Below are 20,434 nucleotides of genomic sequence, written 5' to 3'. Positions count from 1 at the left end.
ATAAAATGCATTTCAGATTTCAAAATTGCATTAGGAGATTTGTTCATTTTGATTTGTCATTCCAACCACTCATAATGGATAAAGTGTGTTTCTTAGAACTAATTCTAAAATGATTTTGGCTCATAGACATCTGGATTTGCATTAGGTATATAATCATGGATTAAAAACATATAAAACTGTTTCTGTTAAAATTCAGTTTAAAATGTTGCGTACAGCCTCCATCTACTTCTCTTTGCTTTAACTGGAAGCAAGAAACAGACTCACTCTGTGCTATTGCTCATTTCTCAGCTCCCACCATAACTCTTTTCCCTCTCCATCATCTCAGCGTGTCCATGACAGGTAGCTGGAGAGATGCGGAAGGGACAGCAGTTCACTTAGGGTGATTCTGCTTCTTGCATCTGGCGAAGAACGAGAAAGAATGCTGAGAGAGGTTCTAAATCGGAGCCAAAGTACATCAACAGCCTCATGGCTTCCAGATAGCTGTCTTTACTATTTTTCTGTTTCACAATACCCAATTCACTTCAGTCTACAAAATGCTTTCATTAACACCAGCAGACTATGTGTTATTATTTTTGTAGCCTTGTCTGGATTGAAAACGTTTGTCCACGTCGGGAAGAATGATAGAATAATGGATCTGGAAGGGATCATCTGGTCCAGCTATTGGCATCCAGGTGGTGAAGGATTAAATTAGCCAAGACATATGGCTGCATATTCGTTTCTTAAAGGTCTTTAGGGATGGAGACTCCACATCCTCACTTGATAGCAGGTCTATTCCAGGATTTTATCCACATGACAGTTAAGATATTCATCATGCCCAGTTGAAATCACTCTTGCTTTTAAGATTATTTCCTCTTGCTGTAGAAGCACTGGTTAGCAAGTTCACACAAAGGCCTGGAATATGCTTTAAGGATTTTACTAAATCAGCTAATGGCAGGTTCTCTAATGTTTTACCATAGAATGTATTTTCCATCCCTGTAATCAAGGTGAATCAACTTGGGGACTCTGGAATTCTGCTTACAGAACATCGAATGTTGTACTAGTGCCCTTAAGTTTATTCAATTAAATAAAGTTATTCCAAATACCTTAGATGGTCTTGTTCTTGTAGATTTGTTTCTACATGTTGAAGTATGTGAGATTTTCATTTTAGCAAATCCTGCATATATTTGAAAAGTATGCAGTCTTAAATTTATGAGGAAGCTTCCTGCCTCTTCTGATGATTTTATTGTGTACAATAATCAGCTGTCTTGGTTGCTGCAAGATGACCAGTTTTTTGTTACGAATACTTCCTTGCAGTGTTTCTGGTGCAAGATAACTTTTGCCAAAAAGTAATTCTGTTTTTCATTTACCCTTAAGTGTCAGAAATGGAAGAAACAATGTTATCTGTACTAAGGCCGTCCCAGAAAGCAGTGGACAGAACTCTTTCTTCTCCTACCACTTCATCCCGCCTGACAATTGATCCCTCAGAACTGCCACCTGATAAGCTTCATGTAGAAATGGAGCTCTCTCCTGATTCTCAGATAACGCTCTACGGACCACTGTTGAATGCCTTTCTGTCCATAAAGGTATAGCTAAAGGAAGAGCTTATTTTTTTTATAACAACAACAAGATATTTGTATCGTGGTCGTGCCTGCTTTTGCTACTGGGGGGTTTATAAACTGTTCCACTAAGAATGTATGAAACCATTCTCATAGGGCTTAAATTTTTATTTCCTGGTAATAAGTCTAGTACTGTGGAGCATGAATCCTTTCAGACCAAGAGAGCACTGTTGGATGCATTGCTGCCCACATTGGGGTTGAACTGCTGCAAGGCAGGAAATGGTCCACTAAAGAGTCTAAATAATAATGCTCCTACCAGCTCTGGAGTCAGGGATCCGTCTGCAGTAATTCATCACCTGAAAAGCAACGGATTTGACTCTGTCACCCCAGAGATATGAGTGAGGGAGGTAGGCTCTGGCTTTCTGTGAAGGTAAATCTCAGGGGATTTTCCTTGTAGGTGGCAGCAGTGTGGCAAAAATGCTTAATAATTAACTCAAATGAAAGAAAAACATGATGAAAAGCTTCCTGCATTTCCTTTTTAACTCAAATTAAAGAAAAACATGATGAAAAGCTTCCTGCATTTCCTCTTTAACTCAGATTAAAGAAAAACATGATGAAAAGCTTCCTGCATTTCCCCTCTTTCTGTAAAGACGTAATAAATGTGGCTGCTTTCAGTGGTAGTGGGTGAGAGACCCCCCAAGTCAATTTAGACACTTGGAGGATTAGGCCCACAGCATCTATTTCCAAAGGCCAATGCATGCACACACAAAAGGAAGACTATGAATTTAGCCCTTACAACTGTCAGGAGTTTTATAAAGCTTAGGATTTGAAGCAACTTTTCCCCAGATGGATCCTAATTTAATTCAGGTAAAATAGAAGGGGAGAGGTGGTGATATTTGTGTAAGATCTAGAAGGTCCACAATAGTTATCTAGCTTTGCTGTCTTGAGGGCTTTTAAACTGAAGATAAACACTTCAGAAAAACTGTATCTTGATGTTCAGATATTTTTTCAAAAAAAGCTTGATTGTCTCAGAGGTGATTTCCCAATTGTGCCCAAAGCTATGAGCTACCCAAGAAAGAACTTAATGGTATTGCCTGTGCCTCCAGAGTGGTGTTTTATGAGTTGGTGGTTGGGAGGTAGAGGTGGTGGTTTTGGATGCTCAGCAACTGGTGGGGAAAGGCAGTGTGACATAGTGGGAAGAGCACGGGACTGGGGGTCAGAAGACCTGGTTTCTGTTCCCACTTCTGCCACTGGCCTGCTGTGTGACTATGGGCAAATCACTGGCTCTGGGCCTCTGTCTCCTCATTTGTAAAATGTATGGGACAGGGACAATATCAGTGTGCTAACTTTGCTAACCCCACCACTTAGCACATAAATAAGTGCTTAATTAATGCAGTAAAAACCAGATACAAGTGAACCATTAAAACTTTTGGAGCACCAAGCCTATTAGAAAAACTGGGAAGACTATGCATGAAATTCTGAATTTAAAAAGGTCACAAATCAACTTTGACAATTAATTCTGTCTCATAATAAAGTAAGGACCAGTGATTAGTTGTCAAGTTCAGAAATCAGTTTGTACACGTAAGCCTGCTTTTTAGTAAGCGAAAGAAAAACATGCATTTCTTTGCAAGGAATCGAAAAGGTCCAAGACTCCTCATCCACCTTTAAAGATGTATGAGTTTTTCCAAACTTATGTAATTGAAAGTATAACTTTTGAAGTTCATGTTTTAAAAAATTCAAAATAATTTACTAATTTAGTGAAAATATAAGAAAACCATTTTTGTCATCATTTTGAGAGTTTTCAAAGACCAAATAATTGCTTATGAACATTGGAATATTAATATTGGTATATTTTCTTTGAAATGTCATTTTAAAAGTGAATTTTCTTTGACCAACTTTTAAGACAGGTGAAGCATGCAGACTGGCCATAAATTATTTGTTTTGTTTCATAACTTCTCTTTTGAAACATTCATTTGACACCTTCTGTTCCAAGCAAAAGATGTTCTTTACAAGGTTGGACATTTTAATTTTCCCAGAGGAATATGAACAAGTTATTTCTGTTTTAGATAATTAAGTGGTGATTAGTTTGAAAGCAGAGTGAACTTTAGGCTCAAGGGGATAGAATTGTGAGTTTGTAATCTGTTTCTACACATACCATTGCACTGTTTTATATTGGATTTACTGGAAAGTATAGGAAAACTTTAGGGAAACTGGGATTATTATTAGGAATTTAGACTTTTAGTTGTGTTTTCAAGAAGAGATTATTTCATGGCCTTTTAGCAGTCACTGCCAGTATTCAGAAAGCAAAATGAACTGAAGTTAGATAAGTGAAAGTAATACTGTAAAACTGACTGTAAAGAAAGCTATTCTTGTAAGTACTTTGTAATATATTGTGCAAATTTTACTTAATGTAAATTGAAATTGTGGATTTCATATATTAACTTAGTGCTTTTGAATACTTAAATGGATACTATTAATTTTGTTACTTTCATTTGTTTGATTATTGTTGAATCTATGTGTATAATGGGAATGCCTATAATTCTTGCATCTAATTCATTTTCAAAGAAGGTACCTGGTTAATTGTAGTTTGGAAGCTCATTTTGTAGACAAAGCAAGAAAAGGTAAATAGTGACCATAACCGGATCAATCATATTTTATCCTGTGTGAGAAAATGATTTGAAAAAACGCATTTAACTTCGATGTCATGGTGATGACGGTTTATTTTCTTTTAATACCTCCTCCCAGGAAAATTACTTTGGGGAAGATGACATGTATACGGATTTTGAAGAAATAATTTCAAGTCCTGTGTTATCAATGTCAACATCATCTAGCTCCGGTTGGACTGCCGTTGGAGTGGATAATGAGAAAAAGGACAATGAAAGTTCCTCCAAGCCAGTTCATCCGCTCAGTTTGCGACCTTGGGACATTACCGTGCTTGTGAACTTGTACAAGGTTCATGGACGGTTACCAGTTGTAAGTGTTTTTGAATTCTAAGAGTATTAATATCAAGAGCATTAATGTATGCTCACTGTGCCCAAAGTGAATCGTGAAAGAAATAAAGAGGAATGCAAATGGTACATTTTGATATACTTTTAAAGTGGTAAAGAGGTCAGCCGCCCATAATATTGGAAACTTTTTTTTAACTAGGAACAAAAAAAAATTGTTTATCTGCTTGTAGGTTTTTTTTTTTTGTATTATGGAATTAGCAGGGAATTCTGGTAGATGGACAGTGGGGCACCCAAATTCCGTACCTGCGCAAACCTTCCCTGCTCTCCGTGGTTGGGCTGACTCTGAAGCTCTTAGGACTACTATTCTGCTCCAGCACCTCATCTGCTTTTCCTCCATGACTGAATGCTAAATCCCAATAAGGAAGTTTGTGTGTGCTTATGTGCAGAGTGAAAAGTGTTGTGCTGAGGAGTTACCACATTTGAAAGTGCTGATGTTGCCTTCCTGGAACTTTCTCTTTTAATTTGAAATCACTTATACATGTACCTATTCTTCTGTTTGATAAACAAACATTAATTTATTCAGTGGCTGCTGATTTATAATGTATCCCGTTAATTTTAAAATGCTCTCTCCATTCTCTTCCCTCTACTGTCTGAATCCATGCATATATTTCTCTATTCTTTCTTTTAGTACTGAATATTTGGACTTTGTGTTGCTGTTGTTGTTTTTCAGCATGGAAGCACTGATAGTCCCGAATGCCCTACAGCTTTCTTGGAAAGACTTTGTTTTGAAATGAAGAAAGGATTTAGAGAGACTATGCTACAACTTGTCCTTTCCCCACTGAATATATTCTTAAATGACAGCTATCAGGTAATGTGGATTAGAACTCATGACCTCCGACTCCCATGCTCTTGCCAGTGTGCTTTATTCATAGAAAGCAATCTGTTAGGGACAGTTCTGTTTGTGAAATGTAACAAGGCCTGATTTAGAATAGTATTTTACTTGTCAGGGAAATAGATTTAATGTTCATTGCTCTACAGGTTTATGAGAGTGTGGCTATGTATTTTGACACCTTTACAGTATTATTATTATTATTATTAATAACAATTTATTAAGTCCAAATCGTAGAACTAAGTGCTAGGGTAGTTGCAAGAAAATCAAATTGACACAGTCCTTGGCTAGTCTCTGTGACCTGTTGGAACACCACAATGTTGCAAGCACAAGGAAAACAAGCTAAAATTTGACAGTAAAAAATGGAGCAAAGTCTTTGATTTTTCCCATCATACAGCTTTAGGTAGAGAAAGTAAAACTTGATAATTATTCCATAGAGAAACAATGAGTTAAAACCATGTAGTGGTTGTAAAATTTTTTCAGATTATTTTGCAGTATCTCTAAAGCTGTTGTGGGACCAAGTTTAAGATCAGATTCACAGGAGTTAATGGTCCTCGGTGAGGCAATGCAAAAACCACCAAGGTTACTTTCTTTACCTCCAAAATACCCCTCAGAGCTGGCCATTCTCCACCCAGCTAGTTGCAAATCAGGCATAACTCATTTTGATAGAATTTAGAAGCAAACTTTTAGACTATACAGATTAACTCTTTGGTAGTCCATCATTTCTCTCTTTTTCAAAAAAGTCTACACCCCCACACCCCCCCCGCCCCAAACTCGCTTCCAGCCACACCTATCCTCCCTCCCGCCTGCCCATCCGAAGTGTTCTTAATACTATACCTAGAGTTTATAAAGTCCTTTTCCTCGAGGATTTTGAAATGTTTTCATCTGTTTATATTACAAATCTTGGAGTTGGCAGGATCATTTGGGCCAGTCCCTGCAAACCGTCAGGTGAATATCATTCACAGCAGATGATTTTCTTAAAGATTTTAAGGAGTAGATATTGTATCCACAGTTCTCAGTAGGTCATTGCAGTCTTTTTCTTGCAGTCAAAAAATTCTCCCTTCTGTTTGGTCCTACTCATGGTGACTGCAGTTTAAGTCCTTTTCCTCTTGTTTGTTCCTCTGTGGACAAAGGAAACTATTCAGCATCTTCTTTATGAAAGATTTGATATTTTTAGAACAACTATGACATCTCTTCAGCCTTCTCTTCTCCAAGCAAATCTGCCTCACTTCCTTTAATGTGTTCTCGTAGGACGTTATTTAAGTCTTTATCCATTTTGGTCTCCCTTTGTTTATCCTCTTTAGTATCTTTCTCTCTCTTTTTTTTTTTTCCTGGACCCTGGTCAAAGCAGGACATAACCGTGGCATACTAGTGTGGTTAATGCAGATTAGACCAGAAGGATTACTTCCCAGCCTTTCCATTTCATGTTCCCATTAAATTTGATCCTTTTCCTCCAAAAAAGCTCGACATGTTTGCTTTTCCCAACATCCCTTCTGTGAAATAGATAGCTAGTCTTTGGGTCAGTTTCCTGTGTTGGCTGGAGTTATGGCTTTAGGGTTCCTTATCCCAGGTAAAGAAAACTCTGCCTCCTGGCCACCGGAGCAGTTTTGCATTTTTGTGTTGGAGAGAAAGGGGAGTAAGTTGAGCTTGGGAATGCACTCAATTTCATTTAGGTGGAGCCCTATGTTTTTTGTTTGAACAGATTTTTTTCACTAGAAAATGCTTATATTTTAGAAAAAATACATTCTGTTCCCCCTCCCCCGCCACATTCATGTTAGGGCAATGTTCAGAGGAAAAACCCTCCGAGTTGGAAACTTTGTTGAAAATTGCCTCTCCGTCACTCCTTCCAGCCTATAACACCTTCTCAGGCGACACAGATCGAAGTAAAGATGAAGATATATATAAGTCTCCTGAAGTCTGGGTCTCTGGAATTCCTATGATCATGTCCGAGGCAGAGTAGCAAAAGCACATTTGTTGGATTGATTGAGGGTTCTGAATCAAGCTAGGCAGTTAGCACTTCAGAATTCAAGGTGATTTAGATATATTAGAAAAATGGACCAATAAAAAAAAAAAGGCAATTCAAATACCAACTGGGGAGAGACTGGCTAAGCACAAGTACAACATAAAAAGACTTGGGCTCAAAGCTGTCCAGAACCCGGCATGGTATTGGAATGTATCAACAGGATTATGCTATTCAGGAGGTGGCAAGTAATCCCTCAATTACTCTGCCCTGATCAGACCCTTATTAGGGAACCATCTTTAGTTTTGGTCACTCCCCTTTAAAAAGAATGTAGAGAAACTGGAGAGGGTCCAGAGAAGAGCAACAAAAAAGTGATTAAAGGCATGACAACAGATTCTACGAGGAGAGAGGAAAAGAACTAGGGCTTTTTTAGAACAGAGATGAGATGGCAAAGCATTGATTTAATAGCCGTATTCAAGTATATGAAGGGCTTTTTGGAGCAAGACGCGGGACAGTTTTTCCTTCCCCGTCACAGAGGAGCGAACAAGAGGAAATGGATTTAAGTGAAAGCAGCCGAGATTTCATTTGGGAATTTAGATACCCAAGTAAAAACGTATTGACTGTCAGGATGATACAGTATGGTGGTAGGTTATTGAGGAGTCTCCATCCCTGGAGATCTTTATGAAAACTGAAGACTCCTATCGGTGCTGAATGTTTTTTATTTTTAATCTGCCAGTAGGCAGGGGATTAGACAAAGTGATCTCTCAAGGTCCCTTTGAATTCTGTAATACATTCTATTGCCTGTGGTTTAAGAATTGTGTAAATCTATTTATGAGAGGGTGTAGTGAGATGCTAAGCAGTAACACCATATAGACAGGGTTTTAAGTCAGTCACCTATGCCCGTTCCTGAAAGCATCCCTCTATTGATTTCATAATGTTCTTGTCATCAGCAGCGTCCATCTGTGGATGAAGTCCTCAGAGAAGGTCACATCAGCCTGTCTGGTCTACAGCTACGAGCACATGCTATGTTTTCAGCAGAAGGGCTCCCTCTGGGAAGTGATTCCTTAGAATACGCGTGGCTAATCGATGTTCAGGCTGGATGCCTTACAGCCAAGGTTACGGCACCACAGGTATGATCCAAATAATACAACCATTAAACATCTGGGAATAATATTTCCCTCGTGAAACCAATATTGATGGTTAGCTTGAACTGCCGAAAGAGCACACTGTGACAGTGTTGTGAGCATTTTATCTTTGTCTTCATTGTTTTTGCCCTCTGCCTGTACTGTTTTCCCTCTCTACTTCAACACTTAATGCATTTGAAATAAGTACTTAGGTACTCACTTCTACAAGGAAGCAGCTCGGCCTACTGGAAAGAGCATGGACTTGGGTGTCAGAAGACCTGAATTTGAATTCCTGCTCTGCCACTTGTCTGCTGTGTGACGTTGGACCAGTCACTTAGCTTCTCTGTGCTTCAGTTTCTTCAATCCTAAAATGGAGATTCACTGTCCGTTTTCCCTCCTTAATTAGACCGTGAGCCCCACATGGGACATGCTCTGCGTCCAACCTGATAAACCTGTATCTACCCCAGCTCTTAGAACAGTGCTTGACACATAGTAAGCATTTAATAAATGCTATAATAAATATAATAATGCATATCTTTCTACCACCCATTTATTTTATTGCAGCTCCCCCACTAGACTGTAAGCTCCTTGAGGGTAGGGATCTGTTTCCTTCCCTGCTGTACTATGCCAAGTGCTTCGGAATCAGCATGGCACAATGGATGGAGCACGGAAGATCATGGGTTCTAATGCTGACTTTGCCACTTGTCTGTTGTGTGACCTTGGGCAAGTCACTTCTCTTCTTTGGGCCTCAGTTACCTCATCTGCATAATGGGGATTAAGGCTGTGAGCCCCACATGGGACAGGGGCTGTCCAACCCGATTTGCTTGTATCCACCCCAGTGCTAAGTACAGTGCCTGACACATAATAAAGCGCCTAACAAGTACCACAATTATTATTATTATTGTGCTCTGCACACAGTAAGTGCTCAATAAATCCCATAAATTGGTTTGATACCTTTATGCTTCTTGGATGCAGCCACTCGTGGCAATCAGGACTTCTGTAGTGCAGGGTGGAACTTGGTCAGTGAGTCTTCAATAGCTTGTTGGAGTTTAAATAGTAATGCTGTACATTTTGGCCTGGTGTTTTGAGTATTCGTTGCTTTCTTCTGAAGTATGGCCTTCATAAAAATCCCGTTTGATGTTGTTTAAAGATTATTGAACCAACTATTAGAGCTGAAAATCGAGGGACACCTTAGAATGCAGAAGTGATGTTACTTCTTGAGAGGTGGTACCCGTGTCAGATGATCAAAGAATGGCAATACCCAATCATTTTTGGGTAGTATGAAACGAATGTATTCTCCATCAATATTGTTTTCTGCCAGTAGTATTTACTGCTCTTCTTGAGTATTTTTTTTTTTGTGTGTGAGAAATATGTTCAGCAGTAGGGAAAACATTAGCATCTCTTTCCCCACAAGAAGATTTCCAAGTAAATTTATGGTTACCTCTCCAGTCTTTGTAATAAGAAATACGGTTATTACTGGCTGAATTAAACAGGAGAATTTCCAGAAGCTGTCTTCCGTAAGTATCAGAGTTAGATTAAACCCCCCAAAGCACCCTTCTTCACTCCTCAAATTTCATGCTCTATCTAAGCTATTTTGGTAATTGACAATTAAACATAGAGCAAAATCTTGATAATGAAGAGCCCCTGATTACGCATCCCACAGTACAACTTTTGGTTACAAATCAGGTGAGGAAGCCAGTGCTTTAGTAGTTATTGAATAGATTGGCTTTAAATGGAGATGGCTTTTCTTTTTGACAGCACATTTTGCCATTTACAAATGAAAACCTGCAGGAGCTTACAAATGGTGTCAAGGCAAGAAAAATTATGATATTGGCTAACAGCAATTGGATTATGTAGCAGCAGGGATAAGACTCCTTTGGGGTGTTTTTCAAGCTGTGCTTATGTTCTTGGTAATCTCGGGAACTCTGCTCACATGTTTTGAATGCTAACAGTGTTATCCACCTGTCACTGTGTTCTTTCAGCTGGCTTGTCTACTGGAATGGGGACAGACATTTGTTTTCCACGTGGTGTGTCGCGAGTTTGAATTGGAAAGGCCCAAATCTGTAATAATATGTCAGCATGGAATTGATCGTCGGTTCTGTGAATCTAAGGTACTTAAACAGTTATGACTGCTGTCTTTTGAGCACCTATTTAGTGTGTACACAAAAACAATTAAAGAAAGAAAAAATGTTAAACCTAGTGGTTTAGAAAGAAACAAACTCTAAAGTTAGCTTTTCTTGTCCATCTCTTTTATATTTGGAATACTTTACAAATACTATCCAATTTATAATTTCAAATTCCTTGGAATATGGGAAGCATTTCAGGCGACAGTAAAAAATAAATACAACCTGGAGTAAAGCTTTAAAAATATGATTTTAAGCTTGTTTCAAATTATTAAAATGCAAGTCCAAACCTTTCATCAGATGTCATGAGGAAAATGAAAACTGTATAATGAATTTGTCTTGGGTGTGGTTTGGTTTTTTTTTGTTCTCTGGTAATTTGTAGTGCACCAGTTATCCTTATGAAAGTCAACATTTATAGCACTAAAGATTAGTTATGTTAAAAGTCATTCATTTTTCATTTAAAAAAATAATTTTTTGCTTGGAATTCTTTAATCTCAGCCCCTAAATTATAAAAATTGCAGCAATAAAACTTTTGAACAGGAAAGCTTTGGCATTTTTCCTCCTTTAAAAAAGATAAAAATTAGCTTTTAAAATTGATTATGCCTATTCTTGCTTTTTGAAAAACGTCTCCAAGGACAGATTGTTTTACACTTACATTTCCATTGTTAATAAAGTAAAATTGGTCTGGAATATTTACAAATGTGGAGACGTTTTTAGTTATGAATATCTGAATGACATAAATGTGCATATTTGTATTTTTTGTTGATCGTTGGGAACAATGGGGCCAGGGTTTCTTAAAAAATCACAAATCACTGCCACCTTGAAGACCAGTTCTGCAGTCTGAAATTAAATCTTTGCACTTTGCATTAATGCAATAGAGCCTTGGGCTTCCTGATTGGGCAGTGTGGGATTTGGTGGTCGTGTGCCTTTTGCTTTCATATTTTCTGTGGGGAGCAGTTATGTTCTTTGACTCGGGTGTGTTGGGCCGTGTTCATTTATGTGGTATGTCTCTAGTGATAATGATGCTAAGATTAGTCAATTCATTAATTGATAGTCTATTCACTACTGTGGTCTATTCACTGCTGTGAATTTTTTGGTAGACTAAATCAATCCTAAACAGAAATTTTCACACACACAAAACGATCCAGTAATTTGTATTTCAAGTTATCAATCAATCAGTGGAATTTACCATGTGCAGAGCACTGTACTAAGCGCTTGGGAGAGTACAGTACAACAGAATTAGCAGACTTGTTTCCTGCCCATAACAAGTTTACAGTCTAGAGGGACGAGCTTAAAGTCTTGTAATATTCTACCCACGGGGCCAAATGTGCCTGAAAAAGCCTTCTGTGTTCCAGTCAGCACAATGTACCAAAAGTTTGTCTGTTGCTGCACCATGGCATTTACCGTGACCAGTGCCTGATGCAATTTTCAAGCCTGCCCAGTCTTTATTGGTGTGCTTGCATCCCAGTAAAATATGTGTGTGTTTTCCTGAACAAATAATGCTGTCCCAGTGCAGAAATAACTGCAGTGGAGCAACTTTCTTGGGTTTGCATATGTAGGGGTTCATGGTAGGGCTCGAGTGCACTGGTGTCAGTTGGATTGGCCAGAGTGGTTCTCTGAAGTTCATTCAGTCATATTTATTGAGCGCTTATTGTGTGCAGAGCACTGTACTAAGTTTCTTTGTGTTGGTGATGCCAGTCTAACTGGCTGGAAGCCCAGAGCCAAGTAGGAGAGGGGCGGGTATCTCCCACCACTTCCTCAGTCCCCGTCAGGGAGTTTTCCATCCTGAAGGCTCCCACTCTGGCCATGCTGTGGATCTCTGGCTCTCTTAACCCAGCTGTGGGTGAGACCTCCTGGAAATCAAGGAATAATCATCTTCAGTTGATTGAGCTGAATTCCTTAATTCCTGTCTCTCTTCTAGATGAGCTGTGTTCCTGGACCCTGCCAAACCTCAGATGATTTGAAATACACTATGACCCGCTTAGCGGTAGATGGGGCAGATCTTTATGTTGTGGAACATGGCTGTGCTACAAATATAAAGGTGAATCTTTTGTCTCCGAGTTCTAGTTCTGCAACGTGGCGCGGTGGAAAGAGCACAGGCTTGGGAGTCAGAAAACCTGCTGCAGAATCCCACTTCACCACTTGCCTACTGGGTGAAATCCTGACTTCATCAGAGTCTATTCTGTCTCATCTGCTCCTCCTGTCTATGAAGCACCTTGCAGAGCATGTGTCGGGGCGGCTGGGGCCCAGAGAGCAATGCTGCACGACCACATCCAGAGAGGAGCCCGTAGTCCTGCTGGATGGTCAGGGAAACAGGAGGAATCAGACAGCTGTTATCCATCAAATGACTGTTTAAGTCATTGATTTGCCAATGCTTACTGTCAAGAGAGACAGCGAGGAAGGCGCTTGAGGAGATACCTTTCTCTAGTAAAATGAGCACGGTGGGAGGAGGGGAACATCTTGGTTCTAGACCCTACTCTGCTGCTGGCCTGCTAGGTGACTTTAGGCAGATTCATTCATTCATCAGTCGTATTTGTTGAGCGCTTACTGTGTGCAGAGCACCGTACTAAGTGCTTGGGAAGTACAAATTGGCAGCATGTAGAGACGGTCCCTACCCAACAGCGGGCTCACAGTCTAGAAGGGGGAGACAGAAAGCAGAACAAAACAAGTAGACAGGCGTCAGTATCATCAGAATAAATAGAATTATAGCTATAGACACATTAGTAAGAGTAATAAATATGTACAAATAAAATAGAGTAATAAATATGTACAAATATATACAAGTGCGAAGGGGAAGGGGGTGGGTGATGGGGAGGGGAGGAGGAGAGGAAAAAAGGGAGGTCTGGGAAGGCCTCCTGAACGATTGTTTAACCACTCTGTGCTTTTGCTTTCTCAGCTGTAAAACAAAATTGCAAAGATTCACCCGTCTCTCAGCCCCACAATAAGACAATGGATGTGCAAGTGCTTTAAAAATATTTAAGGCGTGCTTTATGAATTCAGAGTATGAAGTGGCTGTTAGCATGAGTGCCTTTCGTTGAAAAATCTACTGAAGGACATTGGTTTGAATGTCCCCTGTTGGACGGCGATTGCGTCCGACCGATTATCTTGTTTCTACCTCAGTGTATAGTAAAGTGCTTGGCACATAGTGCAGTAAGTGTTTAAGAAATGGCTTGAAAAGAAGCGAATTCAGAATAAATGATCATTTTCTTTGCATCCAAACCACTAGTAAGAATTTGGGACTTACAAAATTAGCCACTTATTTTGTAAATCACCTTAAATTAGCCCATGTTGTTTAACTCTTCTGAGTTAAAAAAAGTCTTGTTTTTTTTTAACTGAGTTAAAAATTTGAGTAATTTTTATCAGTGTTTTTTTTTCTTTCATCTTACGTTTAGATGGGTGCAGTACGAGTTGCAAACTGTAATCTCCACAATCAGTCGGTTGGCGAAGGGATAAGTGCTGCAATTCAAGATTTTCAAGTGAGGCAGTACATTGAGCAATTAAATAGTTGTCGAGTTGGACTTCAGCCTGCAGTACTGCGGAGGGCCTACTGGTTGGAAGCTGGGTCAGCCAATTTAGGACTCATTACAGCCGATGTTGCTTTAGCTGCTGATCATCACTGCAAACATGAAGTGCAAAGGCATTTCTTAGAAATACATGATAGCAGAACTAAGAGGTATGGGAAAATGTGGGAAATCTGTGGGGCTTCCCGGGCACATGGTACCTGTTTTAGTTGATATCAACAGATCAGTGGTCTTTTTTGAGTGCTTACTTTGTGCAGAGCACTGTACTAAGTGCGTGGGAGAGTACACTATAACAGAATTAGTGGACCCATTCCCTGCCCATAATGATATCTGCTGGCCTTATCTCTCAGGGTCTCCCCTAATCTCCCTCCCCCTGAAGTTGAGACTTCCCATTCTAAATTAGGATGAGTAGATTGGAGCCCAGGTCAGTAGGTCCAAGAGCCTTTATAGGAGTCCTGGCTAGCCAGACTTGGAGTTTAGCAGGCCACCGGGCAAATATTCCAGTTCCTAGTGGGAAGGCCCACCCCCATTGGGAGGGTTTCGCTGAAAACACATTTTTTTAGGAAAATTCTTTTCCATTTTACTTGAAGAATATGCTTGATGAATGTGTTGTGGAGTAGAATTAATTCCTGTATTAAGAAGGTAATGCTCAGAAGGCTATGTGCTAGTTAAATCTGTCCCAAAACGTTTATTCATTGAGAAGCAACATTCCCTAGTAGAATGAGCATGAAGGTTGGAGTCAGGGGGTCTGGGTTCTAATCCCAGCTCAGCCACTTACCTGTTGTGTGACCTTGGCCAAGTCACTTCACTGTCCGTCAGTTTCCTCACCAATAAAATGGGGATTCCATATCTGCTCTCCCCCTCTTCTGGGCTGTGAGTCCCATGTGGGAGAGGGACTGTGTCTGACATGATTAAATTGTATCTGCCGCAGCACTTAGTTCAATGCTTGGCAAAAATTAAGCACCTAACAAATGCCATAATTTTTTAAATTTTGGTCTATTATACTGACATGGTTTGTATCTTGTAGCTTATTTTATATGAACACATGCATAATATGGCGTTTGCAGAAAAATATCATTTGTGTTTTCCCTTTATGATATAGGTTGTGGTTCCTGTGGCAAGATGACAATGTAAAGAATAAAAGAAGCAAGAATAAGTGTGGCTGTCTGGGTGGTTGCAGATTCTTTGGTGGCACAGTGACTGGACTAGATTTCTTTAAACTTGAAGAGCTGACACCTTCAAGCAGCTCTGCTTTTTCAAGCACTAGTGCGGACTCGGACATGTTTTATGGACAATCTCTACTGCAGCCAGGAGAGTGGATTATTACCAAAGAGATTCCCAAAGTCATAGATGGTAAAATAAAATGCATTTTAGCTTTCCTTTCATAATTCTCAGTCTTCCTTGAAATGGTCTCCAAGTCTTTCTGTGACCTCAGCGTGACTTGTAAATTTGAACTTAATCATCAGGCAACCCTGACAGAGAGGGGTAGAGTTCAAGTAATTATGCACTCATTTTAATGACTGTAAGTGCATTTCCATGTTACCCCACTTGTTAGAAAGAGAGAAATCAGTATTTCCTAACATCTTCTTGTCGCCTTTCTTTAATAAATGACACAGTTTTCCTGTATGTTTTATTGATAAGTAAGTGTTTTAAGAATTTTTGTAGCTTAAGGCTACTAATGTATTATTTTGCCATGGTTAATTTTTTCATCCAAGTCATATTATTCTCTCCTATCACTCTTATTGTATCTGCATGAATAGCATAAATTTAACATTGTCAATCTGGCCATTCTTCCTTGGTTCAGTTCCATAACGAACAATTCTATGGATTTGTGTGGTGCCTTTAGTTTTCCAAAGCACTTCCTCATTAGTTGGTTCACTTTACCCTCACAACATCCCTGTGAGATCCCTTTTTCAATAGGGTGAGGCAGATATTCCGATGAGGAAAAATAGACCCAGAAAGGCTAAGTGACTTGTCTAAGGCCATTCAGCAATCAGTGGCAGAAGTGGGAAGTAGAATCCAGGTTTCCTGACTCCCAAGATCCATGCTCTTCCCATTAGAGCACTTTGCCTTCTCTGATCCAAGTTGCCAACTGTTTGAGACTTTTCTTCTTTTACATGCCTCATCTTCATCTCAGATTGCTTTACAGTTTTTCTCCCTGCCTCTGCCCTGAATACTATCTCTTAGAAAAGAATTTAATTTCTGTTTTCCATATACCTGTCCAGCTGTATACTTCTTAGGAGAGCTTGTTGTGTAGAACAGGCAAGTGGACATAAGGCTTTGTAAATGCACTGAATTTATTAGTAAATTAGTAAAATAGATGTAAATTAGTACATCTGTTACCTCAGATGCTACAGCTACAATATTATTTAAAATTTCTCACCCTTTTTGTTCCTGTACATCCTCTCTGCTGCCAAATATAGCAATTAGTCCTCAACAGTATTTCAGGTATCTACCCCTTCCTCTTCTATCCCCAAACCAATTCTTTGAGCATGGGCCCGAGAATAAGAGGGCCTGGGTTCTAATTTCAGCTCTGCCATTTGCCCGATGAGTAACCTTTGGCAAGTCACTTACCTTTTCTGCCTCAGTTTCCTCATCTGTAAAATGGGGATTTAGTAAACGTTCTCCTCCCTCTGCCCCCTTCCCCCATTAGACTGTGTCTGACCACAGTGCTTGGTACATAGTAAGTGCTTAAATACCTCAATTGTGATTATTAATACTGTTGTTACTGGTGTTCTTAGGCTTTGATTGTCTCCTACTTGGATTACTTCGGATTACTGTAATTTAAATCACCTTGGTCTTCCACAATTCAGTCTCTTATAACCAGAGTTGTCTTTCTTGTTCCTTGATTCAGTTGCTTCAGTTCCTGTTTTAAAATCTTCTAGTGGCTTTCTGCCACTGCCCATTTCTCTGAACTTATTACCCTTGGTTTTAATGACCTCTTCAGGCTGGTTCCAGATTATGATAGGTTCATAGCTCATTTATTTCCTGCCACTCTCCTGTCACTCCATCTGCTCCTGCAAAGTAAAGCTTCTCCCTACCTGCTCCTAGTCCTATACTTGTCCCTGAGCCATTTCTCTGTCTGTTTCCTCCTCTTGGAACAACTCCCTGTCCCTGTTTATCAGGTTTTCCATCCTTTTCCTACCTTCCCTCCCAGGGAAGAAATTCATTATTTTTCATATTCTTTATAATGTTAGCTTCTCGTCTCCCTCTTTCTCCACTTTCAGCTGCTTCTACTAGGGGTCATAAAGGTGAAATTTGAACAGTTTAAATTTGTTTTTTAATATTCAGCTGTAGGTTTTTAAAAGCATTGTAGCTATTGAGGGTAAAGACCATCTTTTGCATTGGTGACAAGCCACTGGCAGGCTGGGGTACTCAGAAATATTCTGAATTATTCACAAGCTAGAATAAAGAGCAAATTTGTGAAAGCGTTAGAACGATACCAACAAACATGAATTGTTTAAAGGGGTTGGAGATGGGTGCTGAACCAGTTTTAATCTGGTTGTCTTTTTGTCATCTTTATAAACTCAGTTTGATTCCACTTAGACTTTTTTTTAAATCTTTGACTTTTTTGAGTATTTTAATGGAGACTATTCTTCATTCAAAAACAAATGACTAAGAACCTTAAACCCACAGAACTCTTAAGACTTGCAAATGATATGTGTGCCTGTGTGTATATTCTTGCAGTCTCGAAAATGTGAAGGCTTATTTTTTTCTAAAATCCTGCTCTCACTGGTGTTCTCTACGCAGGGAAAGTGAATGGCATGAAGAGGAAAGATTGGGAGTGCAAATCCGTGGGAATAGAAGTGGAAAGAAAAGCTCAGCATCTGAGTCTGCAGGTTCCACTCCGCTCTCACAGCTCCTCCTCCTCAGAAGAAAATAGCAGCTCCAGTGCAGCTCTCCCCTTGTTGGCAGCTGACAAGGAGAGCCCTTCTTCTGCAACTGAAGAACTCCTGGTTCAGAAGGAGCTCCCTGCAGGGAACAAAAAAGATGATGGTCATGTAAGGTAAGTATTTATTTGGTGCCAGGTTGAATTTGTCCTTTGCAGGCAGGGATCATATCTACCATCTCATTATATGTTACTCTCCCAGGCTCTTAGTACAATGCTCTGCACACCAGAAGTGCTCAATAGATATGAGTGATTGATAATGACATGGCTCCAAAGACTTATATTCATGCCGATGGCTTTTATGGCTGCATAATAAAAAAAAAATTAGAAAAAAAGTCATAAACATATTTAACCTTCAGAATGAATTTCTTGTTTGTCTTCACTTTGTTTTCCCAGTTTGGCATAGAAAATCCCAAACTACATAATAGCGTTTTGCTTTTGTTTGTGTACTGAACAGACAGAGGAATATGTTTTAATTTTTAATTTTTTTTTTATTTTGCTGCTGGCATTACTTTGTAAGCAGATCGTGTTTTGTACAAGTAGGGACTCCTGTCTTCTTTGAGAAATAAATTACAAAAGACTACGGTCAAACTATTAATATACTAGTAGGACTTTTTAACAGTATATCAAGAGCCAAGTCAGCCATATAACACGAAAAATAAATCTGGAACGTGTCTCGCTTTCTCCTTAGTACTCTGGCAGAAGTTTCAGAAAACAGCCCCGTTTCCCCCGGTTCCCAGGATAAATCAGTAGTTCAGTCTCCGCTCCGGTCTCCTTTGAAGCGCCAAGCATCGGTTTGTTCTACCCGACTTGGAAGCACCAAGAGTCTCACCGCCGCTTTCTATGGGGACAAGCAGCCTGTCACAGTGGGAGTTCAGTTCAGTAGTGATGTGTCTCGAAGTGATGAAAATGTCTTGGACTCCCCAAAGCAGAGAAGGAGCTTTGGCTCTTTTCCGTACACACCATCAGCAGACTCTACTTCTTTCCATCAGTATCGCTCGATGGACTCCAGCATGTCAATGGCCGACAGTGAAGCCTACTTTTCGGCAGCGGAAGAGTTTGAGCCGGTAAGCAGCGATGAAGGCCCAGGAACTTATCCCGGGAGAAAGAAGAAGAAAAAACAGACTCAGCAGATTGACTACAGCAGAGGTTCCATCTATCACAGCATAGAAGGCCCGCTTACCAGTTCGGCCCACGGAGAGGGCAGTCAGGATCCAAAGACTCTGGCTATCAAAACCCATCCATCCCAGGCTTCATTTGTTTCTGCACTAGGCGGGGAAGATGAGCTCGTAGAACACCTCTACATCATAGAGAGTGAGAAATCTACAGGGAATGAACAGATCACTTCTCAACAACCCGTAATGAGTTGTTATCAAGCCTATCTTACTCAGTACCAAGTGATCAATTGGTCAGTTAAGCATCCGTCAAACAAAAGAACCTCCAAGTCCTCTCTGCATCGCCCATTGGACCTAGATACACCAACCAGTGAAGAAAACTCATCATCCTTCGAACAACTTTTTGTCCCAACATTTAAGGTATGAAATAGGAAGCTACCAGTATGTCTTCCCTGCTGTTAAAATCCAGCGTAGGATTGTTTTTGAAATTATCTTACATCTTTTCAGCATCGTAGCTGGCGTTTTAGGTGTTCAGAATTTCTGGTCCACTCCTTTTAAAGGGTTTATAGTTATTGTCTTTGATAATTATTTAATCATCTGCCAGGCTTCTTTTTTCTTAATCTAGTCTAGTACTCAGGGAGCATTGTCCTTCCTCAAAAATCTTTCTCCTTGTTCTCATTCAGTCACTTTGTCACTAGCCCACTCATCTCCCCTCCCCGTACTGTACCTCGGTCTTGGTGTTCCCAGACTCTACCTCTTCCTTTCTTCTGTCATTGCTGGCAACTTATCTTCCTGAATGGCCCTTTCACCCTTCCTGTGACAAAGAGCCGGTTGTTCAGGCCAGTCCTGGAGTCTGCGTCTCTTTTTGAACAGTGCCATAAGCCTGCCTTCCCAGAGAGCCCTTTCCTCAGACTCTGTGATGCCACACCTGTCCTTGTCTGTGTGGAATGGCATGTCCATGCTCATTCTTTAGACTGTAAGCTTGCTGTAGGCAGGGAACGTGTCTGCCAACTTTGTATTGTACTTCCCCAAGTGCCTGGTACAGTGCTCTGGACGCAGAAAGCGCTCAGTAAATACCAATGATGACGATTTGTTGCACTGACAGGGGAGGCTGCTAACGTTAGGTGTTGTTTTATTGAGGCGTCTACCAAAAATATGGGGTTGAAAACTTCTTTGTGAGTGATTTCCTTTGAACAAATGTCTAGATCCTGGATGTAACTTTGCCTAGGGAGCAGTGACCTCAATCAGTCAATCATATTTATTGAGCATTTACTGTGTGCAGAGCACTGTACTTACTGCTTGGGAGAGTACAACAATATAACAGTCGCAA

General features: G+C 40.0%; 1 protein-coding gene across 1 annotated transcript in view; it reads left to right on the top strand.

Annotated features, from left to right (window-relative positions):
• KIAA1109 (KIAA1109 ortholog) overlaps positions 1–20,434 on the top strand; it is a 174,169-nt gene that overhangs the window by 54,212 nt on the left and 99,523 nt on the right. The window contains exons 20-29 of the mRNA XM_038769136.1: positions 1,354–1,562; positions 4,281–4,508; positions 5,214–5,351; positions 8,283–8,462; positions 10,439–10,567; positions 12,501–12,620; positions 13,972–14,252; positions 15,203–15,453; positions 17,851–18,106; positions 18,681–19,524. Coding sequence (XP_038625064.1) covers positions 1,354–1,562; positions 4,281–4,508; positions 5,214–5,351; positions 8,283–8,462; positions 10,439–10,567; positions 12,501–12,620; positions 13,972–14,252; positions 15,203–15,453; positions 17,851–18,106; positions 18,681–19,524 — 2,636 coding nt within the window. The remainder of the gene's footprint in view (positions 1–1,353; positions 1,563–4,280; positions 4,509–5,213; positions 5,352–8,282; positions 8,463–10,438; positions 10,568–12,500; positions 12,621–13,971; positions 14,253–15,202; positions 15,454–17,850; positions 18,107–18,680; positions 19,525–20,434) is intronic.

The sequence above is a fragment of the Tachyglossus aculeatus genome, chromosome X5, assembly GCF_015852505.1.
Source record: "Tachyglossus aculeatus isolate mTacAcu1 chromosome X5, mTacAcu1.pri, whole genome shotgun sequence".
NCBI classification, from domain to species: domain Eukaryota; kingdom Metazoa; phylum Chordata; class Mammalia; order Monotremata; family Tachyglossidae; genus Tachyglossus; species Tachyglossus aculeatus.
Note: the sequence above shows the minus strand (reverse complement) of the source record. Positions and strands in the feature narration are given on the sequence as shown.